This window comes from Drosophila yakuba, chromosome 2R, assembly GCF_016746365.2.
Source record: "Drosophila yakuba strain Tai18E2 chromosome 2R, Prin_Dyak_Tai18E2_2.1, whole genome shotgun sequence".
Classification (NCBI taxonomy): Eukaryota; Metazoa; Arthropoda; class Insecta; order Diptera; family Drosophilidae; genus Drosophila; species Drosophila yakuba.
In genome coordinates this window covers 12,449,739-12,473,022 of record NC_052528.2, presented here as the reverse complement: position 1 = coordinate 12,473,022, position 23,284 = coordinate 12,449,739, and the positions used below count along the sequence as shown (strand labels likewise).

Below are 23,284 nucleotides of genomic sequence, written 5' to 3'. Positions count from 1 at the left end.
AATCAATAGACATGCTATCGAAGTAGCAGCTATCGGGTGAAACAGTCACAGTACTTCCTATCGACTACACTGGCTATCCGCGAAGTAGAAGCCAATTCTTAAATTTTTTTAAATCTACACTAAATGAACTCCGTAAGAGGCACGTGTTACAACTTGTGTGCGTACATTAAACTAAAACTAACAAACAATTAAAAAAAATATTATTATTTTTTTTATCAATAAAAAGTTTAATAATAAAACTGAGCTTAGGTGCTGTACTATCGTATTATCGATAGACCTTCCTTACCAGTGTTTTTGTTTGTCACAATCGAGGGGCATTACTTATAACAATATAATAAAGAAATAGGAGGGAAACAGCCACGAAATGTCCTTCCTGCGCGGGTCCGTGAGCTATGTGTGGTGCACAACAAGTGTCTTGGGAAAGGGAGCCACCGGTTCCGTGTTCCAGGTTAGTGTGGCTCACGGTGTTTAGAATTTCCAACCTGACTCACTTTCCATTCGAATTATCCTCGGCTGCTTTTAGGGGGTCAACAAGATCACCGGCGAATCGGTGGCGGTGAAGACCTTTAATCCCTACAGTCACATGCGACCGGCGGATGTCCAGATGCGGGAATTCGAGGCCCTGAAGAAGGTCAACCACGAAAACATAGTAAAGCTGCTAGCAATTGAGGAGGATCAGGAGGGACGTGGCAAGGTGATCGTAATGGAGCTGTGCACCGGCGGAAGTCTCTTTAACATCCTGGACGATCCAGAAAACTCTTACGGTCTGCCAGAACATGAGTTCCTACTGGTGTTGGAACACTTGTGCGCCGGAATGAAGCACTTGCGGGATAACAAGCTAGTGCATCGCGATCTCAAACCCGGAAACATAATGAAGTTTATCTCGGAAGACGGACAAACCATCTACAAGCTTACGGATTTTGGTGCTGCCAGAGAACTGGAGGATAATCAGCCATTTGCCTCCCTATATGGCACAGAAGAGTATTTACATCCCGATCTCTACGAGCGCGCTGTTCTCAGGAAATCTATCCAACGATCATTCACAGCCAATGTGGATTTGTGGTCAATTGGGGTCACACTCTACCATGTGGCCACCGGCAATCTGCCTTTTAGACCTTTTGGTGGAAGGAAAAACCGAGAGACTATGCACCAAATCACCACCAAAAAGGCTTCTGGAGTGATTTCCGGCACTCAGCTGTCCGAAAATGGACCAATTGAATGGTCCACCACGTTGCCACCGCACGCTCATCTCTCACAGGGACTGAAAACCCTGGTGACTCCTCTTCTAGCTGGCCTTCTGGAGGAGAATAGGGAGAAAACCTGGTCATTCGATCGGTTCTTCCATGAGGTGACGCTTATCCTCCGAAAGCGTGTCATTCATGTGTTCTTCACCAATCGCACTAGTTCGGTGGAAGTTTTCCTGGAGCCAGATGAGCAAATTGACAACTTCCGAGAGCGTATTTTCCTGCAAACTGAGGTACCGCTGGAGAAGCAGATCCTATTGTTCAACAACGAGCATCTGGAGAAAAAGGTTACTCCACGAACGATAGGTGAGTCGGTTCATTTTAAAGATAATTGTGATTAAAATACTATTTCCGTGTTCTAGCTAAAGCATTCCCTGCCACCACAACAGAGCAGCCAATATTCCTTTACAGCAATGACGACAACAATGTTCAGTTGCCGCAGCAACTAGATCTCCCCAAGTTCCCAGTGTTTCCTCCCAATGTTTCAGTGGAGAATGACGCTAGTCTGGCCAAGTCCGCTTGTAGCGTTGGTCATGAATGCAAAAGACGCGTGGACATCTTTACTAGCATGGATATTCTTATTAAAAAAGGAGTCGAGCACTTTATAGAGATGCTAGTGACGACGATAACGCTACTTTTAAAGTAAGTGAAAGAAAAAGATTTAATTTAAATAATAATTAACTTAAATTTAAGAAAAACTGAGAGCTTTGACAACTTGCTTTCCACTGTGATTGATTATGCAGATGTGGTGCAGAGCATGTCCAGAGTGGTAAGCGGCTAGTGCTCCCTGTGCAAAATAAATGTTTAACCAATATTGGTATTATTTAAGACTAAAGGAGATCAGGAGATAAAGACCCTGCTGAATGCGTTGGAAAATGTAAAAAGCGACTTTGATGGAGCCGCGGATGTGATCTCACAGATGCACAAACATTTTGTGATAGATGACGAACTTAAGTAAGTTTTGTAGAAATGTGGGTTTCATAAGTTATAATACCAATACATTATCGATTTCTTACCCAGCGATCAATGGACCTCCTCCATGCACGGAAAGAAGTGTCCTTGTAAGACCAGAGCCAGTGCGCAGGCCAAGTATCTCGTAGAAAGGCTGAGGGACTCCTGGCAGCACTTGCTCCGAGATCGCGCTACGCGCACACTGACCTACAACGATGAACAGTTTCATGCCTTGGAGAAGATTAAAGTGGATCACAATGGTAAACGCATTAAGGCCTTGCTCTTGGATAATGTAAATCCAACAGTAGCGCAAATCGCAGAGTGCCTGGCAGATTGGTATAAGTTGGCTCAGACCGTCTACCTTAAAACTCAAATTTTGGAGAAAGACGTGCGCGATTGCGAAAGAAAGTTGAATGGCATACGGGATGAGTTGTATCATGTAAAGTCGGAACTTAATTTGGATGTGGACACAAAGACAATCAACAACAATAACCAGCTGGCCAAGATTGAGGAGCGGAATCGGTTAAGGGTCATGCAGCAGCAGCAACAGGAAGTTATGGCTGTCATGAGAACAAACAGCGAGATAATAAGTTTGCTTAGCAAACTGGGTATTACAAATGGAAGTCTTGAAAATAGTTAGACTGGCATATCATGAAAGTTCAAGAATATTTTATTCGCCTTTACTTTGTAAGTTAACAATAAATGTTTGCTTTTATATTTGAATTTAAAATAGCATCTACATCGATTTTTCTCTCGAAACTTGGCTGAATACCATGAAAGAGTAAGATTTCTTTAGGTCATTAAATAATTTATTTTATCATGCTGAAATACAATTTAATTTCCGATAATAGTTATTTAGTTATTGTAATTTAACTGTCTATACATGAAAAGCGGACTAGACTGCATGGCACACACAATTTAAAAAATGGTATAATGCCCTATGGCTAGAATGCACTATATAATTGCTTATTTACATTCTCTAAACCAGTTTACTTTTGACGATACTGATGATGATGACTCTTTCGAATGTTTGCTCCGTTGTGATGCTGTCGCTGGGAATGTGATCTTGTGGGTCCATGGTCGCCGGCATCGGCCCGGCGCAAAACTTCGGCGTAGGATAAGTCTAACTTTTTAAGTTTATGTAAATCTTGCGATACTGTGTTATGATAAAACTCAACGCCATTTAGCTCTATTACTCTACCGCGAGACGTCTGAGGAGTATTCATATTTTTGTTATAGATAACCATTGGGGAGCCATTCCAGTTGCTGGATGATGGTGTTGTCCGTCTCCGATTACTACGTCCAAATTCCGCATTCAATGTATCCGTACACATCTTTGAGCTGCCTTGCCCACCACGCTGGTTCATGGCCAGAGGACTTTTCTTGGGAGTAAACTCCCGGGAATTAAACAATTCGATACGATCTCCAGATGAGCTTTGGTTTCGGTGCTTTCGTCGGTTCTTTTTCTTAATTCCGACACCTACGGTTAGATATTCAAGTGGTTCTCGCTTAAGTGGAGTAAGTATCTGGCCATTCTCTCTTATTGGCTTAAAATTCGATTCGCCGACAGTTGTTTCTTTCGAGGAGCTATTTAACAAAGTAGATTGCGTTAAGGACGATTGGTTTTGATGGTTTCGGACTTCAAAGATGTGTTTTTTTGCTGTTTTGCGCTCCAGTTTGGTAACGCACTCTGACATTGCAATGGACTGGTTGGATATAACTGAGGAGACGATACTCTGTGTGTCGTCAATGAAGTCGTCTGGAGATTCCTCCCTCTCGGGTGTTACCGGGGGTACTTTGGCCGCCACCAAGGGTAATTTTTCTGTAATCTGTGCGTCATCATGTAGGGACGGAAGCTTGTCTTCTTCGTTGTTATCAGCTGCCTTCTTGAGCACTCCAAATATCTCCTTAAAGAGTTCCCTGTATTCCGGGCGATTGCGGAAATGAGATTCAATGGGACTGACGTCGTCATAAATACTGAATTTACAATCGTTTCCATTACTTATTGAGCAAAGGAAGTAACTGGGTCGCTCGTCAGTTTGTGTATATTTGTTGCTAGTTTCATCCGAGAATCCCGACGAAGTAGTTTCTGATTCAGAAAACTCGGTTGGAGTGCGCTTACGTGTTGGGTCCAACATAAGGTCAGATTCCTTTGAGCTGTTAGCTATTGTTTCCGGTTTTTTACCTTGACTGGATTCTGTCATGGTTTTTCCATCGGGATTGCTGGTAAAGTTGCTCTTGACTGCATTGGAGCTTCTCTTCACTTCTACCAGAGCTTCATATTTCTCGACTAGGTCTCGATACGGATTTGGTTTGTCGCTAGAGTTCGGATTAAGGTCCTCGGGAATCCGAAAGCGTTCCTTATAGTCCGCAGCACTATTATCACATTTCGAGGTGCTTTCGCTTAATATGCTGCGATCGTCATCTTCATAAATTTCTTCGGTTGGAGCAATGGAGGATTGATCATCCATATTGGTATTACTTTCGTTAATGTCCCTCAGGCAGCGACTACACATTTGGCCTTGTCTCACGTCGTCCAGGAGGCTAAACTCCTCGTGCATCGACATTGTTCCCTCATTGGCACTGTTCTCTAGCAGACGACTCTGCAGACCTTGGTTGTCTTGGATTATGGTCACCAGCTGCTCCTCCAGCTCGGTGCACCGCTGCTGTTCGGCCAAGAAGTCACGTTTCAACACCTCCATTTCGCTGATCAGCTTTACCAATTCCTCGTTGTCCTCACCCTTAACGGCGGTCCTCTCACACATGGTGGCATTACTGAAGGAGAGATCCTCCAATCCCGTTGAGTTCGCCATGGCCATAACATCTAGTTTGGAGAATTCCACACTCTGCTCCTTGCACAGCGATTGAATGCTATGACTGGACACAGAACCCTCGGCTGACTGTTGCATTCTATAGCGTTCCTGCTGGTATTGATCTACCTTCCGCCGCTCGGTGCTTAAGGATTGCCGGGCATCGCTCAGAAGTTGACTCAGTTCCTCGCAGCGGGCTTCCAAAACTTCCGTATTGGTGGTCAGCGACTTTAACTGCTTCTTGTCACGGTTTTTCTCCAGATTAAGCCGCTGATTGGCACGCTCCAGATCCTGAATGCCCACTTCCAGCTGCTCGTAAACCTTAAGCCGTGAATCATTCACCTCGGTCATTGCATTTATGTGCTTGCGAAGGTGCAAAATCTCCAGTTCCTGCTCATCCCCCTTGATCTTGTACTCCTTGATGAAGGTTTCCAGCTCCTTATTGCGTTCTAGAAGCGTTTTCCCCAGTTCTGCTGCCAATTGCAGGTCATCGAGCATGAACTGTGATACGTTTTCACAGCCAGCTGAACCGTGATTGGATTCCTCCATCTTGGACTTGGACCTTTCTAAGCTTTGGCTTGATGCGAACTCTGGCGAAAATTCAAAGATTAAATCGATTTTAGTTCATTTTGCAGCAGAGCTTTCTGGCAAAACTCGGCAATTACTTGTCAAATGTCCTCTCAATGGTGGAAAATTGCTACAACAGTAACTTTTTTACTGTTTCATCCCCAAAAACAAAAAGTATGGTATTGCACCGACTGCAGAAAAAGCCCTACGTACTTTAATGCAACTGCATTTACATGTACGTATAGTTAATTTATGGTTTTTATTACACACAATCGACTGCGGACAAAGAACAGAAATGGACTTCCTTGTAGAACCGGAAATAATTTTTTAATAGGATTATTCGCATTAGGGGTATTCCCGAAACAGATAGAGTTACGATTTAAGCTTGCTTTACTTACATACATATATACCACATAAAAAAGTATTGTATTCCTAAATAGCCACGAAATGAACAAGTGTATAAATATAGTTTTGAGCTTGTTATTGCCTTTAAAATGGTAACCAATATTGTGATAGATCAATACACGAGTTTAACAAATCATAGGGATACAATATTTTATTTTAACTTATTCAAATTACGTCCCCTTATATGATTCGGTTATCTAAATATCTTTTATTACCTCAATTAATAACATATTTAAGAAGAGCAACCAAAGATATTCGTAGTGTTAAAAATAAGAATGTACATATATATTAAATATTAAACTATTTAAGATTGGTAATTATTTGACGCTACCTTAGCTCACCGGTAGTTGGCAAGCTGCCGTAATTATCAACCACTGTCTGGTCACACTAAGTGACCGGCGTTCTTGTTTTGATTTTGTGTTTTCCTTTTCTTAATTTTTTTTATAGAATGTGACTTTCATGGGCCTGCTGTACGCTCTGGTAAAAGCAGCGGAGCTGGTGGATCAGGTCCTTCTGCGTCCGCTGGCTAGCGTGATTGATGCAGTGGTCACCGGCGTGTATTACTTCCTGTGGGTCAGCTACCTTGTCGGCTACTGTTTGGTGGAGGGCAGCAGGAAAGGTTGGAACCTATTACGATGCACGGTCAGCGATATCCACCAGGGCATTTGCAGCCTGGGCCTCATCACGCTAGATGTGACGGACTACTTTTACGCCGGCACCAAAGGCGGGCTGAAGAATGCTTGGGATTTTGGTCAATGCATAGTCCGGTTCATCTGCAACTTGCTCATCGATCTGGGCGATGCCATCTTGTGGATGTTAATGCTGCTGCCGAGGGCCATACTATTTCTCTGGGACTGCCTCCTCGACTTTGTGGTGCACTCCATTGTGGCCCGTGGCTTAAGCTTGCTGAACAGTGTGTTCCGACTCTCGATAGGATTGGCCCTGCTGCTCATTCTCTATATGTTTCGGCGCTATGTGTACCTCTTACTCATCTACCTGTTCCAACGTGCCCGACTCGAGATCTCAACTAAGACGCAAAGCGTTTACCTGTGGACCGATCACCATATACAACGCTTCAGGCAGAATTTGTGGAATGATTCAGAGAACGCAGGATCTGCGAGTCGAGAAAGCTGTGTCGTGTGCATGACTCAGAGCAGGAACGTTGTAGTCATGCCTTGTCGGCACCTCTGCCTCTGCAAAGAGTGCTCACAGCAGCTGCTGCTCCTATTGGACGACCGCTGTCCTGTCTGCCGACGCAACATAACATCATTTTTGCTAGTTTACGTTTGATACAATTCTCATCACACTTAACTTGTATATATGACTGTCAATCAGAATCTAGCTTTTAAGTAATTATTACTGAACTGATAAGGTAACCAAAAGTCATTGGTTTAAGACAATTCTAACAAAAAACGAATACTAAAATGTATTTAACTAAAACATATTAATAAAGCAGAATCCTCAAAACTGACAACGAAGAAATTCAATGTGGCTTTCAAATCCCAAACTCCGAAAATAACAAGTAAAACAAGTAAAATTGTTTTATGTTTTATTCAAACCAATGAAAATATACTATTTGTTTTGTATACATTTATGTAAATACGGTTTGGTTTTGCGTATAACTAATTTGCTCAAAAGACAGATATAGAAAAAACGTTTATTTTGGGCTTACATCGTTTAAGTATATAATTTAAGATTAAATCGAAATGAAATGATTCGCTTTGCTTGGTATCGTATTGCCGAGTTAAATGAATTGCAAGTTATAGGGTTATTCGTAACACTCATATGATTTGGATACTTAACTGGTAAATGAAACTATCAAAAAAGGGTAAATTACACAACTTGTTATTTAGCATTGGTAGTACCGATATCTATTAGATAGACATTTCTCATAGTGTCTATAGGTTTCACCTCCTTCTGCTTTCTGCATTACTAGTAGTAGGCGCATGGGTTGGATAATGTATAGCTTAGGTTATCTGGTGTAGTGGGGAAATAGCGCCCGATGCACCAATAGACGCTTCATTTTACGAATGGCATTATCTTTCAAAAAACGTCTAATTATGCCATATAAATTTAATTTGTGCCAATTTCTGTTGCTTTTAATTTTGTTGTATAAAGCTTTATGCGCTGCATTTAGGTTAATTCTATCCGTTACATAGTAAAATATATATGTTAATGTGTGTATATCCTTTAATAGCAATATTAAAAAGTTCTCGTTTAAAATTGTTTCATCGAAAAATTTCACGTTTACTGTTTTTGTTTTTGTTTCGTTTTGTAGCGGTATCTCAAAAATATGAATCCACACTTGACATTCACGTAGTAAATATGTATGCATTTATAAAATTACAAAAGAACAATAACCCAAAATATGTATATGTATATGCTCGCTCTGGGATGGCCATATCCAGCTATAGCTATAGCTGTGTACATAACTTGTAAAAGTCGTCGCTCTATTCAAAATATATGTGTGTAAATATGCATGTAGGTTTGATGGTTCCATGTTGTGTAGGTACAAAGTAGGTTCCTATAGCTAGATATATCTCTATAATATTCATATTCATATTCATGTGCATGATTGATATTCAATGTTGTAACGGCTAAAATGGCATCGCTTTGAGGGTTTCGAACCCGAACCTATCTATCGTCTCATTTCAAATTGATTTGGTCACCTAACTGTTCCTGTTTCATCCTGGCTTATTATCGCTCCCAACCGCTACAAGATCACGTTTATCTATGTTTTTCGGTAATTTAAGGTGCGTTCCTTATGAAATATTGCTCTATGGTTACTAAACCTCTCAACTTTCCTAGGATGTAGGTCTGTTGATTGGTGGTAGGTTCAAGTGAGATGGGTTGCTTTGAAATCCTACACGTGGTTTACAATTTTTCAGGCATGTAACTTTTGGTTGATTTATGGAGTAAATTTGCAACAACTAGTTTTTGCTGTTGGGAAACTTAGTACGTCCCGTTTATAACGTTTCATATCTAAATATAAATCCAAAATGTCCCATTTCACTTAAACCCGCGCAGGTATATTTTTCATAGCTACAGCTCAGCCGCATGCAGATCATAGTTTATACTTAGTTTAGCTTGGCCTAGGTTCTTCTTTAAGTTGGTACAAAATCTAGTTGTCGAACATTTGATGTGCTACACGTACAATAATTTAATAATGATCTATCTAAATTGTATAGGTAATGCGAACTTATTAACCACACTGACGCCCCAGGCTTGCCAAATATTAAATAGATTTATTAACACTTGGGTTTCGGTTCTACGTGTTCCGTGCACTCGAAAGCTTGAAAAGATATGTTATTCACTTTGGGGTTTTGTGTTTTTGCTCTTAGTTTGCACTTAGTTATAGAAGTCTTCAATTTAACACTTAGAAAATGTCTTTCGTAAATACGAACTTTAATTGGAAAGTTGTTAAAGACTGGTACTTTGAAAAGTCCTCGTAACATACCATTGAAATATTTGCTATCTAACGATCTTTTTACTTTTTACTTTTTAATTTTTACTTTTTGTTATGAAAGAAAAGTGGTACGTATAAAATAAACCATACAAAAGTTAGACATAAAAATAGATATTTATGCGTGTATATATATTAAAGAAATATATATAAATATATATAGAGTTCAATGCCAATCTATCACAAAATCACATAGAGGGGTTTTTTTTATCGAGATAACACACACATAGAGAGACTGATCCAACGATCCATATACGATTCTTTGAGAACTTAGATGGAGTGGTCTAGGATTGAATAAAGTTATTTTCTTGTTTGGAACGTACGAACTACGGTTTTACATGGATCTTGGATTACCGAATACTTGGGCTTACGCTACAGATTATATTTAATAGATCGTATATAGTAACTTATCGGCTAGTTTGTGTGTTTGTGTGCAACTCTCTCTGTGTCAGACACAATCATCACAAAAAGGTACTTATACTCTCATTGTGCACTTGCTGGTGCTTTAATAAATCGAACAGAAAAGTCTTAGGCTATAACTATTAGGACCTTAGTCTAGTACTAAACCAAAATACTTGGTTGGGCTCTCAACTTTATGCGGGTCTGTATTAGCTTAGGGCAAGCATGGCTCTGCTATATGATATGATAGTGAAAGTCCACATAATTCTCCTCTATCTTAGAACTCTTAATAGATATTAAGAATAATAGGTTATCGTATTTTATCCCAATTAGTGCAACTCATTGGGGTATTTCCTTAGAGAGAACCGCTGGAGTCTAGCATATAAATTATATAACACTACTGCTGCACGCTTTTATTTATTTATTTGTTTCGCCTAAATCAATTGACTAGAAGTTAGCAAAAGGCAAGAGAGCAAGAGAGTTCTGTCCGTTGTTTGTCCGTCCGTAGTGCCGAATGTTGTTGAGCAAGCTTCAAAGTCCTGGGATGAAAAGTGTTTCCATTGCGTGTCTGACCGTCTGGCCGTTGATTCCGCTTTTGACAGTTGAAATTAAACAATTTAACAATTAACGTCAACAAGTTGGAACCCACTGTGCTGACGAGTCACGCAGGGGCCATATTCTGTGCACTGGAAACTCTGTCTCAAATATTCATGTCCGTAATTATTGAAGGAGCCGGGGCTGTCCGGCAAACTAGCTAGCTCTACACTAAGGATATGGCCTGGGTCTGCGTTACGTTATGTTTCGGTTTTCTTTTTCTTTTTGCTATGTTGAGATTTATTTATTTCAGGGTTCTACTAAAGCTACTTGGGTACTCTATTGTGCCCTTTCTCTGTATATCTGTATATCTTAGGAGGCATAACTTAGGGGCTAGTTTAAGGAAGCAAGTTGTGATAATACGCTCGATCGCCTCTAGAAGGGCAATGTGGTGACGAACATGTTCTCGATGAGGGCTGGCGCGGGCACGAGGTCCTCCAGTTTCAGATAGAAGATCCTCTGCAGTCCCTGGACGCTCAGTGATCTCAGCTCGGGCAACTTGCCCAGCAGGCGGCTGAAGTAATGCTGCTTCTTCTGGGCCTCGGCATTGTAGGTGACGTGGTCGCGCAGACTGCCAATGATCTTCATCTGCAGCTGCTCCACCTTCTTCGGCTCCCGCAGGCCATGGCGTTCTGTAGATTGAACAAATCAATAACTGGGGAATTAGATTTCGAAGTATTTGAATTTTCCGAATCATCTACATATCTTTAACTTCTGTCAATTCTATACAAGTTATTCAAATCAATCGCAATTTAGTTTTTAAGGTAATTGGTTCAATCAAGTTATGGGCAAGAATAAAATACTAAGAACAGAAGGTTTAATTTGTATGTATATGTTAATTAACTTAATCAATAAGTTAAAAAAAAAGAGTATTTTTGCCAATAATCTACACTATGAAATGTCATTTGCTCAAATTTGAAAAACCTTTATCCTTATATAAGGAGGCGTTACCCACCTGTGATCAGGGTGAGGGCACAGAGGCAAGCGAAGGCCGAGATGTCAATCTCCAGGCTGTGCAGACTGCGGCTGAACTCCATGATGTCATTGAGCCACTCGCCAAAGGACCGCAGACACTGGGTTCGGTGAAGCACCGTGCCGTTGCAGAAGATCAGCTTGGTGTCATCGATCCTGGCGCGATAGGCCAGCCTCAGGACGAACAGTTCCAGGGAAGCGCTCTGGAAGAGCAGCTCCTGATCCTCCGGCAGGAGATCAAAGTAGCCGGGTATTTTCTCGGCGAACTGCTTGATCACGTCCACTGAACTGGTCAGCAGATGGTAGAACTGTTGCACCTTATCTGCCTCGCTCATCGACTGCTCTTCGTAGTGGCTGTAGTCCAGGCACGAGGGATCCGGGGTCGTGTCCACATGGCTTCGCACCAGGGCCGTAATCAACGAGATGGGTGGCGATGGCGGCGACTCCTGGGGGGATTTCGGTTTTGAGGGCAGTCTTCCCCGACGGCCCTTTAACGAGTCCGTGCGCACCACTTCCTTGACCATGCCTACAACCAGGCACTTTTGGAACCGACAGAACTGGCAACGGTTGCGGCGCCTCTTGTCCACCGGGCAATTCTTGTCCGCCAGGCAGACGTACTTGGAGCCCTTCTGCACGGTCCGCTTGAAGAATCCCTTACATCCCTCGCAGGTTCGCACTCCATAATGCTGACAGGCGGCGGTGTCACCACAAACGGCACACAACTGCGACGGAGCCTGGAGCAGTCGGCCCGCCTGGAGTTCCGCACTTGCCGGCGAACTGGCCGCTGAATTGGGAGCCGAGCTGAGCTGTAGAGCATGGGCATGGGAGTGCCGCTGGCCCAGCGTGATCTTAGCGAGCTTTGGGCTCTGCGCCGAGGAACCGGCTGGCGAAACGGTTCGCTGAACGGGCAGCGACGCTCGGCGAACGGGCGGTGGTCCGCCCACCGAAGGAGAGGAGATGGTGGCCGCCGCCGCCGCTTCCACAGCTGCTGTGGCCGCAGCCAGCTCCGAAATCGTGGGGAACGTGGGCAGCGAGTAACGCTCGCCATTGTGCGAGGTGTAGTTCTAAGGGAGGAGAACCATTTAAGGGGAATTAGTACCTCCATTTAAATCTTAAACTTTGAAGGAAACGCAAATAATATTACAATAAAAAAGTATTAAAAGTATAAAAAGTAAAAGCAAATAATATTACAATAAAAAAGTATTACTTACATGTTGCTGGTAGCTCTGCTGTTGCTGCTGTTGCTGCTGCTGCTGTCCGTAGAAGTTGTCCGCTGCGGAGACACCGTTATATTCATACAGGGAACTCGCCGAGGAGCTGGGCGACAGATTGGCGCTGGCATTGATGGCATTGAAGTGCCCGTGGTAGTTGTAGCCCCCACTATTGTTGCTGTTGTTGTTGCTGTTGTTGCTGCTGGGATGCGCCATTTGGGCCTGGGACTGCAGGGTGTGCAGCTGCTGCAGCTGGGAAGGGGCGGGCGGACTGGCACTCCAGCCGCCGGACAGCGGCGGGAAGCAGTCCTCGTCCATCTTGAGGGTCAGCACCTGGTCAGTTGGCGTGGGGGCGGCGGTGGAGGAGGACGACGCCTGCTGGGGGCTGCTTCCGCTGCTGCTGTTGTACTTCAGGGAGTAGGTCTCCTGGAAGCTGGGCAAACTGCTGCCACAGGACAAGGGCCCTCCGATGGGCGAGATCAGCTGGAGTTGAAGGTGTTGCTGCTGCTGCTGCTGATGTTGCTGCTGCTGTTGCTGTTGCTGCTGCTGTGCGTGAAGTGCAATAGACGGATCGCTGCTGGAACGCAGGCTGAGCAGACAGAGCTGCTGCTCCTGTTCGGAACTGAGTTGCTGCTCGGGGATGGAGGACAATCGCTTGTCCCGCAGGCACGTCAACTTGGTGAGATTCTCAATGGAGCTGGTCAGATCCTCGGCGGGATTGTCCGGGTAGCCGCTGGTGGTGGGCGAGAGCAGGGAGTTGTTGGAGTCCGAAGGGAAAAAGAGATCCGAGAAGAGTTCGCTGTGCGACACCACAGACGAGTCCGTCAGGTTGCTGATCAACTGATCCTCCTCATGCGAGAGCAGCGTCTCCGACTTGAGCAGGTGTTGCTGTGGATTTACTAGGTGTTGCTGCTGTTGCAGATGTTCCTGATGCTGTTGCTGCTGCTGCTGTTGCTCGTGGTGATGCTGCTGATGGAGGAGGTGGTTATGGTTATTGTGTTGGTGGTGTCCAGCTGCCGATGCCGACGTCGTGGTGGTCGTCGAGGCAGTTTGCGTGGAGAAATTATCGAAGGGCGACAATGAACTAAAGGAGCTCTGCAACGAAAGACAGTCGCGGTACGAATGAGTTAGTGAGCTTGCGGTTTCCTACTAGATATCCTCCTAGCCTATCCTCCTAAGGGTGGAGTCTAGCTATTCCGACGGGCGACATGCGCATTTCCCCCAGCAACTGCCATTGGTTCCCTAGTCGGAAAAGCAACCCCTGTTGCGGTTAACTGCTCGATGATGATTTCCTAATTGGTTATGCTTATGCCAAGGTGTTATGCCAACATAACGCACCTAACAATGGATGGCTAATTGCTGTTTATACCGCCGCAACTGATCTCCTCATCTAGTCAAATGACTTTCCTCCAGAGGAGTCAACTCCTAGCAGCTGGCAATTAGCACGGCCATTCATTTATGGGCTCGCCAAATTTGCATAGATTTGTTTGCTCGGTGTGTTTAAATTGTTATAAATCGTATCTCAGCGGGGGTTGGGCTTTTCAATTACAAAACAAAAAAAATAACTTTGGGCACCCGATTAGGTATCTTACAAATTGACCTGATACCAGTACTTTATTCCCTGCAAGGACTCATTTATCCAGATATTTTCTACTTACATTGGGCTGCAGAAGTAACATGCTTGTTGTCGCTTGGTTAGTAAGCCTCACTTGGCTGATTTTGGCTGCTGTCGCTGGTGCTGCTCCTCCCGCTTCTGTTGCTGCTGCTGCTGTAGCTGCTGCTGCTGTTGCTGTTGCTGTTGCTGCTGTTGCTGCTGCAGTGGCGGATGTGGCCGAGGTGCTGGCAGCTGCTGCTGCTCGGCTGTCGCGGTTGCTGTCAGTTTTTCCGACTTTCAATTTGCCCGCGACGAGTGGTTTTATTTTCCTCGGCTCAGTTGCTGGAGTTGCTGCTGTTAGTGCCGCTGCACCTGCAAGGACAATTCAAAGGAAAGGTCTTAGCTTAGCCATTTAGAATGCGCAGAGTCAAGTGGGCATGAATGCCACACGGTGTCCCGGGGGTGTGCTTTATGCTTAATGCTAAATGGCTGGTGAAATGCCAAATCTGCGCTGATATGGGCATATTTATATTACTGCTGCTCGTTTCCCAATTGTCTTGCGTTCCACACGCAAGCGGCGTATCGAATGTCTTAATTAGAAATGCTCAGTCTCGCGGTCTTTCGTCTGTGAGTCTCAGTCCCAGGCTCGGCTGTCCACATAGATAGTATAAATATATATTTCGTACATCCCAAAGTCGCGAAAGAGACACCTCCTCATTGTGTGGCGGGGTTGGCCAAGAGGCATGCTCACGCTGCAGCTTGCAGCTTGCAGTTTGCAGTTTGTAACTTGCAACTCGCAAGAAAGATGGAAGCACAAGCTTAGGAAACAGACCCAAACGAGGATCACATCTCCATCGCCGCTTAATGCGGCACAAAAAATGTAATAAATTGTGTTGTCCGATGCTGCACGGCTCGGATTTGCGGCCTGGCCACGTTGCGGGTGTTCGGATTTTTAATATAATAAATTTATTTAATTTTATACGCTTCGCGTTGCAAAATGCAGGCTAAAGCTCGCGGCGCCTTGCATAATTTATTTTAACTATTTGCTGGATATCGGAAATCGAGTTCTTGGCAAAATGTTATAAATCAAAAATGATCATTTTGGGGAAGATTCGCCATTATAATTTTTTCAATCCTTGGTGGCATGTTTGATATAAAACTATCAATAGTACTGACAGAAAAGCGTACAAATAAAGATTGAATTTTACAATAATTCCCATTAAACAATTTAAAACCACCTAAACTTTTAAGCCACTCATAAACTGTCGGCGAATTCTATTAACCATTAATTAAGCGAAAGCCATCAGACAAGCCTCAACGAACCTATTATTCACACATGCTCACATTTCGCCAATCCACCGGTGTTTTGTTCATGTATTTTTCATTTAATCTTTTCCACAGATTTTCCCCCAAACTCTGTTGACTTCTGGCCGCCTGACTCCTCTGACACTTTTTATCTGCGAGAATTAGTTATAAACGGCAACACCAAAAAAACAAAAAAAATAATAATAATCACAGCCCAGCAGATTTTAGTTTCTTGTAATATTTCCTAACGTGTGTTGTCTCGGCTTGAATTTGACAAATTAATAAATGTTGCTGCGGCTGTCGTGTCAGTTGTCTTGGACAAAGCCAAGAGTCGAGAAACAAAACAGAAAACGTGGACATAGTTCAAAGAGGGCAGTCATAAAAAATAATGAAAAAGGTGGTCGATAAGCCAATACATTTATATAGATGTAAATATTCATGATAGGTGAATGAAATATTGCATGAAATATGTTGTGAGGATGGTGGAACAACACATGAGTTTATTAAACGTTCGCTTTCCGAAAAACTTTAAAATAAGGTAAACAATCTGCGATGGCAGTACGTGCAATAAATCATTTAAGCACTGGAACATCATCTGCAATTTAGAAACCATTTTCAGATTCTACTAGAATTTCCAGTTTCCCTCCAACTATAAATAAAAACCAAAAACAAGCATACATAGCAATCAACAGATCGAAATGCAAGCCAAATGCATAACTTGAATTTTGGGTGGTTTATTGCTGCATTTGGTTAACAAAAAACCGAGAAGCGCATATGTTATTCTGCGGTTGGCTCTCCCCAATTTGGCGCATTCTTTGGCAGTGAGAAATCTCAAAATATTTTACATTTTGCGTAGAATGCGGTCTTGAGGGTACACTGAACCAAAATTAAGCTTGCAAATGCGCTGAAATATCAGCTAACTTACAGGCTGCTTAGCGCCCACAAATTGTCCATGATATAAGTGCATCTTTTACTTTGCATCGAGCAATTAACTGACAATGGAGAAAAGGTCCGAAAAGTCGGCGGGTATTGCATAAATCAATCAAATTGTCTCTCACTCAGTCGTCCCATTGAGTAATAGATCCAATTTCGATATGAAACAGAAATTGGGGTTTCTTCTCTTCTTTAGTTTTGTGTCTTTATTTCTGGGTCTTGGGTTTTTGCACAACTTTAAATACCAACCCCATTACCCATTACCCATTACCCATTAAGCAACAAAGATGGCTAACACAACAATGAACAACAATTGATGAAAATCGACAATTAATAGTGAAAGTCTAGGCCCAGACGAAGCATCATCATCAAAGGTACTGCAGGAAGTTAGTTGCTCGGGGACTGAAGACCCAGACTGCAGGCTGGGGATTTTGGACTGTGGGGACTCCTCCATGTCTATTAGGCCATGAGTCTGGCTTTGTCGCTGTCGTGGATTTCAAAGGCGATAGCATCGAAGCCGCCAAGTTGCCAAGCTGCCAGTTGCAGCCGAGAAGAAAAAGCGAAAAACCTGCCCCAAAATGAGTAAACTCCTTTGGCCAGAGACCGAACCGCACCGAACCCGAGACCCATTTGTATACTTCTCACAGATCTTCACACGGCGACGGACTGTGGCACCCACTGACTCAATGACTGAGTGGCCGGGCATGGGCCATTTTGACCTGGCCAAAAAGTGAAGACGAGACGAGACGAGATGAGCCAGCTCGCATTACCATTTCTTTGGGTCACTGCGCAAGCAGCTCCTCCTTCCTCCTCCTCCCGCTCCCCCTCCCCTGTCAAATTCGGCAGATGCCTACATGTCCAGGTCCATTGATCAGGTCCCCAGTGCCTCTACCTCTACTCTGACTTTGCCTGTGCCTCTGCTTCTGCCTGCATTGTGGGTTCGCAGTTCAAAGTACAGAGCCTGGGCTGAGAGCTTGCCAAATAATATGTATTAGCTATATTATATAAAAAGAAGAAAAACGAACGAAAAAATTAGCAAGCTTATGCAATGGCCACGTCTCTTTCACCTCCTCCCTGCATCTCTCTGCATTGTAATAAATTTGTTAACGACCCGGCCAGAAAATCTGCAGCGTGGCGGGTCCTAAAACAATTAGAGAATCCCTCTTTTCGGGGAAAATGCAGCCGGAAAGATGGTGGAAAAATGCAATACATATATGTATACTGCAAATATATAGTACCCAGCCCAAATTACAAATTTCCTAATGTTATTCGCTCTGGGCCATCGGCAGACAATGGTTCAAATGGGCAATCTTAAATGTTTATCGCGCACTCTTCCCGGTAGCATTTTTGTCAGTAGCCCACGGTAGTTTTATTCAGCATCTTTTATTTATATTTTTATTGGCTTTGTTTGCAGATCGAAGAGTTCAGCCAGAGCCGGGTCTTCGATGAATTGCTTTCTAAATGACCCAAGGCCATTTTCGGAATGATATTTCAAATTGATCTGGGAACACGGGCCAGGCTCTCCGGCGGAGGCATTGTTTCTAGCCAAGTAGGCTGCCGCTCAAGAAAGGTGTGTTTATTAATAAAACAACAAAGAAAAAGCATAGAAAAAGCATAGAAAAAGGCGAATAGTACAAATGTGGGAGAAACACAAATCTGAGCGTGACTTTTGACATGCCAGTGAAAAGAAAATACTCAAGTCTCATTCAGGGAAATGTTTAGAATAATATTTCGTGGAATCAGCTGATAAAACCTGGCAATACTTCTTGGATATTATGTTGAAAGAATGTGTCCCAAATGTATTTATTTTGAGATAGTTACATTTTATTGGCAAAATATGATACACCTAAGATTCTGCGAAGTTTATTATATGGCAGTTTATTAATAGTTAAAATAAATAAGTCAATAAATACATTGCAGGTAATTCTTCACACCGAACACACAACTTAATGATATTCGTGCCTGCCCGCCACTTTCATTTTGAATATCTAACCAAATCGCCCATTTTAACTAATATGCAGTTAACCACTGGTCGTTTAATTTAGAATAAATCTCGGCTGGCATAAAACCAACTGGTCAGCACCCATTCAGTGGGGAATAAAGTCGCACTCGCACCTAATAACGCCGTACAATTAAATGTAAACCGAAACTGTGTCAACCATGTTCGGAGATGCTGATGGCGATGCCAATGCCGATATAGAACTATCCGTGGCAAAAGGTCGAAAGTGTTGGCTATCAACTGTCGAGATGAACAGCGACGAAATCATTAAAAGACAATAACATTGTCCAAGAATTTCAATTGAGTGAGTCAAGATCGGCGACAAGGCAAAAAAATCGCTTGAAATTGTCGCAACAATTCGTATAAATCTCTTTGCGCCACTTTGAATGCTAAGTAAACCAGCGGGGACCACATCGTCATCGGTTTTTAATCGCTGCAAAAATCACCGAAGGCCATCTTGGACATTTCATAGCCGCAATACCCATCCCCATCCCCATCCCCATTCCGCTCCCTCAGATTTTTAAGCCAAATCAAAACGAACCCGAGACGACCATACGAACGGATTGAAGTCATTTTTGAGCGCATCTCAACCAGTTGTATCTGTATTTATATTTGTATCTGTGCCCGCTTCTACTCAAATGCCTACATCTGTGTGTTGGCCAATACCTGTGCTTGACACTTGTCGCCAACGGGCACTGAAAGAAATTTCCATAGTTTTCGCAAGTCGCATATTTCAAGTTCTCAAATTACCTTAGGCACCCTCACCTAAGATTGTAAACTTAACTATTTAGAAGAGATTGTTCAACAATATATGCAAACTCAGTTTAAAGTTCTTAAGATATTTAAAACATTTTCTGTGCAGCCCAGTGGCCATTGTGCCATTATGCAAAAAGCGGATACGTTAAATTAATAAACTACAAATACATAGTAAAACACCAGCAAAGAGGAGAAATCCACTGCAATTCGAGCTGCTTGGAATTGTGGAGAGGCATTAGCATGAAATTCTAATAAAGGAATTTTGCCGTTAAGGTGTTAGCCGGGATCAGTTGCAGATGCCTTCGCGTTGTGTAAACTGGTTTAATTGAATTGTTATATCACCCGGCTTCACCATCATCGATGCCAGTCTGAGTTCTTTTTAGTCGCTGGCCAAGGAGAAGAGACCAACATATGACTCATACTTAACTGATACATCTATATATGCATGAGTATCTTTGAATAAGTTAAGATTGCCTGACTTAATTTATACGACTTGTGTGTGCACGAGTATTGGATAATCCCAGCCAAATTGGCTTGATTTAGATGGGTGCAATACGAGTGAAAATAACTTTAAAAAAGTTTGTCTGGATATGAAAAGAATGATGATATAATAAATGCAGTACTAGTACTAGTTAGACCGAACATGTTACAATAAATGTTCCTCTGTTTCCAAGAGGATATAGAACGCAATAAACGACTGTTTTTTGATATTTTTATATAGTTATTTCTCGGTGGCCCACAAATTTGCATAGGCTGACCAAATATTGTACAATCATGACTCCCCCGGCCGAAATTTCGGCGTGTGATTACCCATTTAGAAGACCCTCGCCCTCGATCGATTCTCCACTCCCAGTCCAACTTCCAGTCGCGTTTCCAGCTCCAATCCCACTTCCAATACCAATGCAAATTACCCCACTAAGGTCTTGGTTTTCCCCACATTTATTATACAGATTGAGCCGCCTAATTTGCATGTTGAGCGGCGCCCCACCAAACTCGGCTTACTCCGGCAGGTCAAAGGTGTCCATGATGCTGCAGTGCATCAGTGCCAGTGGAGCGGTGCTGGCGGTGCCTTTGCCTTCGACTTCTTCGACTCGGCTCAGCCACCGACTGATTGACATGGCTGAGACAAAGATAAATAAGCTGCCAGTTTTGGAACGCCGCTTACATAATTACGGGCATGGAATGGATTTTCGCTAGGTTTCTGGCAGAGATTTTTTCGATCGGTTGCCAGGCGCATCCGACTCGCAAAATTGAAGCCACCAAAGAAGGTGCAGCTGGGTTCGAGGTGGGAAGCTTGCTCGACACCAAAAAAGAAATACAACAAAAAATTTACCAAAAACTTGGTATCAAAAAGAAGCGCATTAGAAAAGATTCACATTTAAAACAATATAGTGTAGCAGGTATTGGAAGTTATTTTTTTAAGAATGGTAAAGTGTTATATTTAAAACCATGTATTCTGGATTTAAAAGCTAACCATTTCTTGAAATGTAAAATACCTCATTAGAAGAAATCGGCCTTTGCTCATTGCATTGCTGAGTTTTCCGAACGTTTTTTCCTTCAAACTCAACGAAATATCAACGAGCTATCAAAACACGCGACGTCTGGCAGTAGATGTATCTATGGGTCTGTGCGGATTTCCAACTCCTGCGCTTTGGCATCGTATTAGTGTTAACTTCCAGCTGGCTTCTCTACCCTTTTTGTGCCCATTGTTGCACATTTTAGTTTTTTCTTGCATTTGGGTTTCGCTTTCATTCGCTGAGCAAACATTTGGTTGGATGGCTTGGGGGGCGATGGTGGGGCGCTAGGAGCATGCGGGGGATCGGTTCCCAAATCGATTAGCCCCCGCCAACCTCCCAAAGAGTCGTAAACAAAGCGGGCAGCTCCGTGTTTTTCCCAGCAGGTTGCAGCAGCCACAAACACCAAAGGCAAAACATGCATTAAAACGCCAATATTGCCTTTTGTCTTGCCTTCGTATCTGCGAGATGCACACAGCTCCTCCCCCAATATCCCCCCTTTGGGCCCCCAGTCTGCGCAAAGTGAGCCTAACCCATATATTTGTCGTTTGGGGGCTATGGCTGTGACTATAGCCGATGCTGTGCGATTCGCGCTCATGAAGATTTGATTTAGTGTAAGTACGGGAAAATTGCTCGAAACGAACGTTTGCATATCTAAATTTGAGTTTTGTATCTGTATCTGCCAGATACAATAGATTTATCTATTTGGGAACTTGCCTACCCATTCCAAACGCCTTTGCAGCCGGTTAAAAAACAAAAAGAGATTCTTGGGAAAATCTTTTCGAAACAGCAAATTATAAGCCTAATAAGGATTGCTAAGACAAAGGGAGTACATAATAGTTTTAAACTCTTTAAACTGCAAATCCATAAGGTTATAGCATCTGTGCTGTAACCAAATGCTGGAATTCCTTTTCACCTCTTGCCTCACATTAAAATGTTCATATATTTAGAAAAGCGCACATGTCGAATTACTCATACGCCCATGAGGCCTCTCATCGTCGCATCCTGGCTTCCTTATTATTTTTTAATAGCTCGTAAACCCGTGACTCTTTCACTTTCATTTCGCATTTGCCATCCCATAGCCCATATTCCATGCCCACATTGTCCATATTGCCCATATTTTGATAACGCCCACGCCAGCAAAGGGAAAACGGCCATTTGCCGCACTGGGAAACACAAACACGATCGTCAGACAAGCAAACATCGTCATCAGCATGATCGGCCACTATATGCACATCCCCATTTTCATTCACAGATATAAGTCCATACTGACATGGCGCTGTCTTTTTGGTTGTCTCTTGGTGTGGTGTGGTGTGGTGTGGAATTCGTGGCATCATCATCGGCAACAACTTGACTCTGATCCGAAGTCAACTTGCTGCAGTTAAAGCGTGTCTTCAAGACTGTTATTAAATCAATAATGAAGCACACGAATCGCCCCGGAGCCTCATCGTCATCATCATCATGGAGATCGGGCTACATCATTAGCACTAGATGTTGCTAGTGTTTCTGGTGTTGCTTTTGCTGTTGCTGTTGCCATTGCTGGTTGTCGGCTTCTCTGCCACACCGGCTGACACACAAAAAACATCGTGGAGTTCACGGAACGCACCCAAAAGCCAAACTCCGTTTTCCTGCGATTTTCGTTCGGTTTTTGGCATTAGACAAGCTTTGTTTTCCACCACCAAATTCGCTGTTTGGGTTTTTTTTTTTTGGGGCGCTTCTCCCCGAAAGAAATCGAATTCGAACTATTAACTTATTGCAGTCAGTGTAAGTCAAAGTCGAGACGTTTGCCATATTTTCTTAGTTTTCTGTTTCTGTTTTGAGTTTTGCAGTTTTGGTTTCAGTTTCAGTTTTTGGCGCATTCCAGCCACGTTTGTCGCTGTTTCAGGCTCGGCAAGGTGTCGGGGTTAACTAAGGTGTGATAAATTTTTGCCATCGATAGGTCGCCCTAGTCTTGGCGTTTTGTTTTCCGTTTTTTCGTCATAATTGTTTTATTATGGTCGTGTGGGTCTTGGCTTTTTCGTGGGGGCCAAGCTCATTCTCGTCGCAGGGATTAGACGCCAACCGAGCAAGCAAAGTAAACCGAGGGCCAGCTTCGTGACTGCGCTCCCCATAACGAAAGCCAGAGATCTGGTTTTATTTTCTGAGTCTAATCTCTTTTTGGGGACTGTGTTCTCACAGTCCGCGGAGAGTCGTCTTCTGATCCCGACCATCGCCATTAAATTCAATTGGACCCACTTGTTCGGTTGCAGTGGGGCTTCGATGCCAACAACTTCTTTACTTCTACACTTTAATCCAAGTACCAACAATTAAACAAATACCTTCAATAATTATTAGGGTATTTGTAATTGTCTCGCAATCATCCATTGACTGAACAAACCAAAGACTTGTGCCTGCGAATATTCTCAACAGAAGGCTTTTTATCGAAGTTGTCCAGTATTTTCACTGCTGACTGCAACATATTTTTCCTCACTCACCCACGCAAAACAGTAGTTGTGCTTACAATGCCGGCTTCGATTTCCCCAAGTTTATTTTCCTTTTTTATTTTGGTGGTAATTAATAGTCAAAGG

General features: G+C 43.1%; 4 protein-coding genes across 5 annotated transcripts in view; 2 read left to right on the top strand and 2 right to left on the bottom strand.

Moving 5' to 3' along the window:
• Window positions 1-281: 281 nt before the first annotated feature.
• LOC6530328 (serine/threonine-protein kinase TBK1) lies at window positions 282-2,925 on the top strand. The gene is made up of 6 exons (XM_002091219.4): window positions 282-448; window positions 524-1,550; window positions 1,607-1,886; window positions 1,938-2,013; window positions 2,074-2,198; window positions 2,265-2,925. Exons 1-6 carry the CDS (start codon window positions 365-367, stop codon window positions 2,833-2,835), a joined length of 2,163 nt encoding a protein of 720 aa, XP_002091255.1. The 5' UTR covers window positions 282-364; the 3' UTR covers window positions 2,836-2,925.
• Window positions 2,832-5,879, bottom strand: LOC6530327 (cerebellar degeneration-related protein 2-like). Its single transcript, XM_002091218.4, has 2 exons — window positions 5,671-5,879; window positions 2,832-5,595 (listed from the first exon to the last, which is right to left on the bottom strand). The coding sequence occupies exon 2, from the start codon at window positions 5,552-5,554 to the stop codon at window positions 3,185-3,187; it is 2,370 nt and encodes a 789-aa protein (XP_002091254.1). The 5' UTR covers window positions 5,555-5,595; window positions 5,671-5,879; the 3' UTR covers window positions 2,832-3,184.
• Window positions 5,880-6,349: 470 nt separating this feature from the next.
• LOC6530326 lies at window positions 6,350-7,459 on the top strand. The gene has a single exon (XM_002091217.4). The coding sequence runs from the start codon at window positions 6,437-6,439 to the stop codon at window positions 7,265-7,267; it is 831 nt and encodes a 276-aa protein (XP_002091253.1). The 5' UTR covers window positions 6,350-6,436; the 3' UTR covers window positions 7,268-7,459.
• Window positions 7,460-7,509: 50 nt separating this feature from the next.
• LOC6530324 (probable nuclear hormone receptor HR38) overlaps window positions 7,510-23,284 on the bottom strand; it is a 30,583-nt gene continuing 14,808 nt past the window's right edge. For both annotated transcript variants that reach the window (XM_002091215.3, XM_039372035.2), the window contains exons 2-5: window positions 14,275-14,582; window positions 12,617-13,711; window positions 11,389-12,469; window positions 7,510-11,065 (exon numbers count right to left, since the gene is read on the bottom strand). In XM_002091215.3, the coding sequence (XP_002091251.1) occupies window positions 10,809-11,065; window positions 11,389-12,469; window positions 12,617-13,711; window positions 14,275-14,582 (2,741 nt within the window). In that variant the 3' untranslated portion in view covers window positions 7,510-10,808. The remainder of the gene's footprint in view (window positions 11,066-11,388; window positions 12,470-12,616; window positions 13,712-14,274; window positions 14,583-23,284) is intronic.